This window comes from Zeus faber, assembly GCF_960531495.2.
Source record: "Zeus faber genome assembly, chromosome: 17".
Classification (NCBI taxonomy): Eukaryota; Metazoa; Chordata; class Actinopteri; order Zeiformes; family Zeidae; genus Zeus; species Zeus faber.
Genome location: NC_137204.1, coordinates 29,200,183 through 29,208,035, shown reverse-complemented (window position 1 = coordinate 29,208,035; position 7,853 = coordinate 29,200,183). Strand labels below are relative to the sequence as shown.

The 7,853-nt window shown below is 42.8% G+C and overlaps 1 protein-coding gene across 2 annotated transcripts in view; it reads right to left on the bottom strand.

The window, feature by feature from the left end:
* Window positions 1–2,061: 2,061 nt before the first annotated feature.
* The window catches only part of LOC307242904 (anthrax toxin receptor 2-like), an 18,727-nt gene continuing 12,935 nt past the window's right edge, over window positions 2,062–7,853 (bottom strand). For both annotated transcript variants that reach the window (XM_080017525.1, XM_080017526.1), the window contains 4 exons: window positions 6,588–6,683; window positions 4,495–4,671; window positions 4,211–4,291; window positions 2,062–2,807 (listed from right to left, as the gene is read on the bottom strand). In XM_080017525.1, the coding sequence (XP_079873651.1) occupies window positions 2,769–2,807; window positions 4,211–4,291; window positions 4,495–4,671; window positions 6,588–6,683 (393 nt within the window). In that variant the 3' untranslated portion in view covers window positions 2,062–2,768. The remainder of the gene's footprint in view (window positions 2,808–4,210; window positions 4,292–4,494; window positions 4,672–6,587; window positions 6,684–7,853) is intronic.

Below are 7,853 nucleotides of genomic sequence, written 5' to 3'. Positions count from 1 at the left end.
CATAATTGCTTTAAAACCCCATTTATAGAACCACTTTGTCAGCCTGGTGGAGATTCCTCAAACTCAGTCGTCACACTCTAGCTCCAAACAACATGATGCTCCAACAAACAGATGACACTTTATCTTTACCTACAATGGAATCGGAAAGAGACCTTGCTGTTCCCACTGATATCAACCTGTGCAAGCTTATTTGCAACAAAACCTTTTCTATGACCCGCAATTCCAAAATGCAACTCTTCCAAAATAAGTGCTCCTGGGGAGTGCTTGCAGCTGGCATCTGTGTGTTGGTTTGAGGTGTGGTTACGGGTTTGGGGTTCGGGTTGGGGGCAGGGGATGTGGGATGCAGGTTTGGGTCTTGGCCCTGTAGTCGGCAGGTAGGCGTGCCGCTGGGGTCGCCTGCACTCTGAGTGGGGTGGCGGGGCTTGCGTGTCCTTCTGCGTCCCGTGTGGGGGGGCGGCGGGAGGTGGTCCGTCGTGCCGGGGCTGATTCGGCGATCGGTCTGGTCCTGTGACCCGGGGGCCTGAACCTGGCTTGGTGTGCTCATCATGTGGCCTCCTTCGGTGGGGGGTGGACTCCAAAGACAAAGACTAAAGACAACTTCCCTGATTCTACATCACTGGCAGGAATGTAAGTGCAGCGTCATACACCTCCTTGAGCAGCACTTATGTCTCATGCCATACGATTCTGAAGAACCATTAAACGGATCAAAGTTAATTCTTGTTTAACAGCTTCTTCGGCTAGGATAGTTGCATTAATGAACAGTATCAGTCTATAATGTATGACATTTATCCACTTAAAAGCTGCATATACACCTACAGGTGCTATTACAGACGTAAAAGCTTTTCTGCTACACATACAATCATATACTCCAAATACTGGAAATTATATGATGTATATGTACCTGATCGTCTTACACACAGCTTGATGGATCTTGGTCTGATTATATTTGGATTTTGGATATTGGATATTTTAATTGGAGTGCAAATGCCAGCCCAGGTCTTGGGCAGACTTGCATACAGCATGTGTCCACATAACCAATAAATGTCAGAAATTGTTGCTTGTCCCATTGTATAAATTATCTGAGTTTGGTTACATGCAGTTGTTATCCCCATTGGAACTCCAGGGTAACAGTTACTTATTCTATCAGAACAAATGGTTTGAAAACATAAGGGATAAATTATTCCAGCACTTGAGTGGACTATAGTTGAGGAGGCTAGCGCCACAGTTACAGTAGTAACCAATCCTAAAATACCTTTACCTGTTTACCGCTTTGCTTCATTTCTCTTCATATAAACTCTTGAGAGACTCATTCAAAAGCCCAAGGCAATCTGGTTTCAAAGTTATGTAACATACAAAAGACTACTGTCCTACTGTATATAAACCATGTAAAACATCATTCACAAGATTGATCATGTGCATTTTTCTCTGTGGTGTCAATTGCAAAACTTTAGCGGGTAAACCCGCAAATTACTTGCCTGGTCTCGACTTCCGCGACACAGCTAGAGGGCTGAACAACAATGTCGAGAAACTCCAAGACAAATGGACAACCCAAGGTTCGAAGCACAAAAGGGAGCCTCAAACGCCACGCTCGCCTTTTTCATTCTTTGAGTTTGTGCAAAGTCATGCAGATTAACGATCGGTCTCTATGCAAATGTAAATAACTTGTTAAGTTATAGTAACTTACAATGTGTGCATAAACATATTCACTTACGGATTATGCTTCCTCAAAGGCAATAATGATGCAGAGGAAAACAGAGTCCACAATGTTGCCTTCCCCATATATAGGGTTAGTCTGACTGGTTCATTTGTGATGTCACGGCATCATGATGTCACAATGTTGGTTGGGAGGGACAGAACTTAAGTACAGACGATGCATATAAACAGCCAGTTGGCGGCACCAACCCATTATTTCTAAGGCAGACTCTTTTGTCGGTTTATTTTATGAGAGACAGAACATGGGGAGTAGAAACAGGAAGTAAGCAACTACAAACAGGAAGTATGAGACTAGAAACAGGAATAAGGAGACTAGAAACAGAAAGTAAGAGACTAGTAACATGAAGGTTTATTGTATAGCAGGTTTATTGAGCTGAGAAGTAAAATTGAATTCAACCAAGTCTTTTTCAGACTTTACTTGTCCAATAAAGGGCGTAAAGACGTGAAAAGCATAGAATTCTCCTTAAATCCCTTAATTTGTATTTGTTATAGTGTCAACAACAAACACCTTCAAAACACATTATTATTTTTATTATTATGATTATTACAATTATTATTATAATTATGGTTCATTCATTGTTGTGCCTGTTGTGTATGTACAGCTTTTCTACACACACACACACACATTAAAACAAATATATATATATATTATATAAATTACAGGAAGTATGAGACTGGAATCCAAATAAAAATAAAATAATTGTAATTAAATAAACTTTCAAACTTTATTCTAATTCTATTTTTTGTGATTGCTGAGGAAAAAAAAAGCGTCGAATGTCATCCAAATTGCAAATAAAATTTGCAATTTGGAATTTGCACATGTTGCACATGTAAATATTTTTTTGCAGTAAAAATATTTACAATTAATGAAATAAAATTACAAAAATAAAATACTGTTTGTTTCTTTAATTCTGAAACATAAAATAAACTTTCAATTCAACATAGAATGTAAATCAGTTCTGTGACGACGTCTTTCGTCTGTTCATTTGGACGTTTAAGGCTGGAAAGGCACACACACACACACACACACACACACACACACACACACACTCCCTCTAGTGACTCTGGACTCTGGTGAAGTTCATGCAGCGACCCTGGAAAACAAAACAACACAAAATGTATTTTATTTACAAAAACAAAACTCTAAAGTCAAAGTCAGACTTTTTAAATAAATGATAAATAAAGTAAAGTTTGACGATCAAAACAACATCTTTGGAATTAAAATACTGGTCTGTTCGGGTCTTTACGCTGAACCGAACACGGATCCGACTGTTGAAGTTGAGCAGCAGCCCCTGGTGGAGAGATAATAGCTGAGCTAATAGAGCTGGGGCTTATTACAGAGAGGTGAGGCTAATTACGGGGGGCGGGGATTATTGCGGAGGGCGGGGCTTATTCAGAGAGGTGAGGCTATTACAGGGGGCGGGGCTTATTACAGGTGGCAGGGATTATTGCGGAGGGCGGGGCTTATTACAGAGAGGCGGGGCTTATCACATACGACTTTCAAAACCCACTGAAATGAAAGAGACTTCCTGTGAGTTGTTGTCGTTCAGTGCAAACTGAGACATTAAGAACAGCTGGACAGGTTGGTGATAAATGTCCCCTGTCGTACTCCAGTGAGTAAAAGAGAGGAGAGTGGAGTATAGACAGTACAGTGGAGTAGTGAGTAGAGTGGAAAAGTGTGTAGAGGGGAGTAGCAGGGAGAGTGGAGTAGGGAGTAGAGTGGAGTAGTGAGGAGTATGGAGCAGTGAGTTGTGTGGAGTAGTGAGTAGAGTGGAGTAGTGAGCGGAGTGGAGTAGTGAGTATTCTCCAGTAGTGAGTCGTGTGAAGTAGTGAGTACAGGGGAGTAGTGTGGAGTAGTGAGTAGGGTGGAGTAATGGGTAGAATGGAGTAGTGAGTAGAGTGGAGTAGTGAGTAGGGTGGAGTAGTAAGTGGAGTGGTGAGTAGTATGGAGTAGGGAATTGTGTGGAGTAGTGAGTGGAGTATAGTTGTGAGTGGAGTGGAGTAGTGAGAAGGGTGGAGTAGTGAGTAGAGTGGAATAGTGAGTAGAGTGGAGTAGTGAGTAGTATGGAGTAGTGAGTTGTGTGGAGTAGTGAGTTGTGTGTAGTGGGTAGAGTGGAGTAGTGAGTGGAGTGGAGTAGAGAGTAGAGTGGAGTAGAGTAGTGAGTAGAGTGAAGTAGTGAGTGGAGTGGAGTAGTGAGTAGTATGGAGTAGTGAGTTGTGTGGAGTAGTGAGTTGTGTGTAGTGGGTAGAGTGGAGTAGTGAGTGGAGTGGAGTAGTGAGTAGAGTGGAGTAGTGAGTGGAGTGGAGTAGTGGGTAGAGTGGGGGAGTGAGTATTGATTAGTAGTGAGTTGTGTCGAGTAGTGAGTCGTGTGGAGGAGGAAGTAGTGTAGAGGAGTGAGTAGAGTATAATAGTGAGTAGTAGAGTGTCGTAGCTTGAAGTTGTGAGGAGAGATTAGTAGTGAGTAGAGTGCTGTAGTACTCTAGTGAGTACTTGTACCCTGTCATTGGGCGTGGGCCTCATGAGGGCCACCCTGTCGTACTGCCTCCTCATCAGGGCAAACACTGCATCAACACGACCCTGGACACCGAGAAAAAAAAAATGTCATGCAAAGTATGGAGTAACACATATGGAATTATGTATTTCTATACAGTATATACACTTCTAAATATGACGTTCACGCAGTACATAATACGTAGTACGTAGCATGTTCCATTTACGTTGCATGTAGCAGGGCATTCCAGTCGCAGGGACAGGTGGTTCAGCCCGGTTCAGGGTCATACCTTGATCGGAGCATACCATTTGGCCTGCGGTGGGGGGTGGTAGATGGGGGGTGGTCTGGGCGGAGGTCTGGGTACAATGGGGGGCTGCTCCACCTCCTCCGGCATCGTCACCACCGCGTTTCGAGCTTTCTCCAGCCGCGCCCCCTCCTCCGTGGAGCCCTTCTCCCCCCAACGCACCTGTACAGGTACAGGTACGAAAAATTTAGCAGAATAAATAAAAAGTAGAGAAATGTAAAATAAATAAAATGATAATTATGTTTTGATTTTATTATGTACCAATAATAAAATGTTACAACAACTTATCCACTTGTGTGGAGGTGGTGGCGCCCCCTATTGGATGCTTTTTAAAAAAATAACATTGCATCCATGGTCCAACAGTTACATGAAATCTGTACAGTTTGGAGGCTTGGAGGCTGCTTGGCGTTGTGGGTGTAGGTCGGGGTACAGGGGGCAGCTGTCGGTCTTGCTTCTACTGCGTGGCTTCTCTGGGGCCGGTGCCCCGGGTGGTGGATGGCCCACATATTTGGCTATCTGCGGGTGTTGGCTACATGGATGGACTTTCGGAGCGTGTAGCCGGGTGGGGCGTCCTGCCGGTTGCGGTATGGCAGGGCGGTTCGGGCGGGGTGTCGGTCTGTCAGCGTGGGACCTAGCTCCGGGCCTGGCACCCGCAGCCCGATCTCTGCGGCTGCGTCTTGTGCCTGCTCATGGGGGAGGGTTGTATGTGTGCGCCTCAGGGGTGCAGGGTCTCCTCCCGCTCTCTGGGACTGGGTTTTGCTCCGTGGCCTTCTGGCTTCTCTGGGGGTTGGGGGGTCTTTTGTGGCTGCAGTGCTGGGTGCTCGGGGCTTTCCTGTGGTCGTGGGGTGTCTGTACAGCTGCAGGACTCAGGGGTGGCTTCAGGGCCTTTTCTGCTGCTTGGAGGCGCCACAATAAAATACCGACCTCATACAACAGAACCAATTGGGACAAGGGCTGTACACACACACACACACACACACACACACACACACACACACACACACACACACACACACACACACACACACACACACACACACACACACACACACACACACACACACATACACACACCTGCTTCAAGTGCAGCCCAGCAGCCTCCTGGTTGCATCCCTCTCCTTTCCTCCCTCATTTGCTGCCATAACTATGACAGGAAGAGGCCACGTGACCAGTAGTAGTTCCACTTTTCCTGGACCTAATTCACTGTTTTTCAACACATGTTGTTGTCCAATGTTGATGTTTTTGTGTAAATGTTGTTTGTTTCTATGTTTATTTGTCTCGCCCGTGGTGACTCTCCCTCTTGGAGCAGTGATCAGTTGTTTATAGACCCAAACATGAAGAATAGTTCTCCAAAGAGGGGGGTTGGTGCTGGTTCTCTAGAACCAAAAGCTGAGCTGTTGTCATCCCACAGCTCGTCCACAGGACAGAGTTACTGCAGCAGTTGTTGATGATTAAAGAATGAATGAAGAGTTTCATTGCAGGTTGAGAACTTGAACTCTGTCCTGGATGCAATGGAACAAATACTGTGTGTTGTACGCCCAGCGTGCTGACAGCACGGCTTAAAAAATAATTTCAAAAAAGTATGTACGGTAAGTACACTAGGTTTGAGGATTACTTGACAAATGTTTGTTTTGTTTGGTTTAACCCCCTCTGGGCTGACATGAACAACATTTTCACAGGATGTTTTTTAAATTAAATTCACAGGCCTTCACACCTGTCACACCCGTTTGTATTGTATGGATTCTGGGTAAATATAAAAGGTACATGTAATAACATAATTATCCAAAACCGACAGCGCTTTTTTTTAGGATTTATTTTGCTGTTTTACTAAATGATCACAGTGAAAATGTTGTATTAATTAACTGATTAATCATATAATCATATTGTTTTTTTATTATCAATTTGTCAATATAAATCAATGTATTTTCACACCCCCCAGTCAATGAAATGTTCTATTAAAATGTTTTGTATCATTATAATATTCAGTATTATTATAATGTTGTGTGTTCTTACAATGTTGTGAATTATTATAATGTTCAGTATTATTATTATGCTGTGTATTATTTAAATGTCTCCACCTCCATACGTCTGATGCCTCCAGGTCCTCGTCCTCCGTAGTACGATGCGTCCACCGTCGGCCACCGGTGTCTGGGGAGGGAATCCTCCTCCGGCTCCTAGGAACATCACATGGACAGGATTTTAATTAATTCATGCTTTATTAATAATAATAATAATAATAATAATAATAATAATAATCATAATAAATATAGCTGCAGGCAGCTATGCACGGGTTAATACACAGGTCTCCAAATTTGAATGAGCACCCAAAGAGGAAGCCTGGACTTATACTATAAATGATTCATGATGTGCCTCGCTCCACAAACGGATCAAGGTATGCCAACGTTCTTCAACTTCAGGCACTTTCAGCCGGCAAAATGCCTTGGTGAAAGATAATCATACATATATCTGCAGTCAGCAATGCACAGGGTCCAGTATCGACACCAATTATAATTTGGGTTAGTCGCGACAGTCAGAAATTACAGTTTTCCAAGCTCCCATGCAACGCAGCATCACTTCTTAGCGAGCCAAATTAAAATATTCAGAGTTCCAATGGAAGGCAGCATCAGTTCAAACAAATTTGACCGAGCTCCCTTGGAAAGCAGCATTACTTCCTACCAACACAAATTCCAATTTTCCAAGTTCCCTGGAATGCAGCATCTGTTCAAACAGGTTTAACCGAGTTCCCATGGAACACAGCATTACTTCCTACCAACACAAATTCCAATTTTCCGAGTTCCCTGCAACGCAGCATCAGTAGAAAACAGGTTTTACGGCGTTTCCATGGAATGCAGCATTACTTCCTACCAACAGGAATTACAATTTTCAGAGTTCCCATGGAATGTAGCATCAGTTCAAACAGGTTTTACGGAGTTTCCATGGAACGCAGCATTACTTCCTACCCACACAAATTACAATTTTCAGAGTCCCGGTGGACTGGGCCCCTAAAAGCAACAACAATAATAATAACAATAACAGCAATAACAACAATAATACCACTACGACTACAACTACTACTACTACTACTACTAATAATAATAATAATAATTATTATTATTATTATAATTATAATAATAAAAGAAAAAATATATATATTTTTTAACATTTATTTTATCTTGCTCCGCTGAAACTCACTTCCTTCACAGTGGAATAGAAGCAACCCACAGTACAAACACATCCCATAATATTTTTATTTCTAATGAAATAACCCTGACATTTTGGAGCTAACGCGTACAATAATATATAATAATAATAAGGAATAAACTGTTATAGTATCTTATCTGATC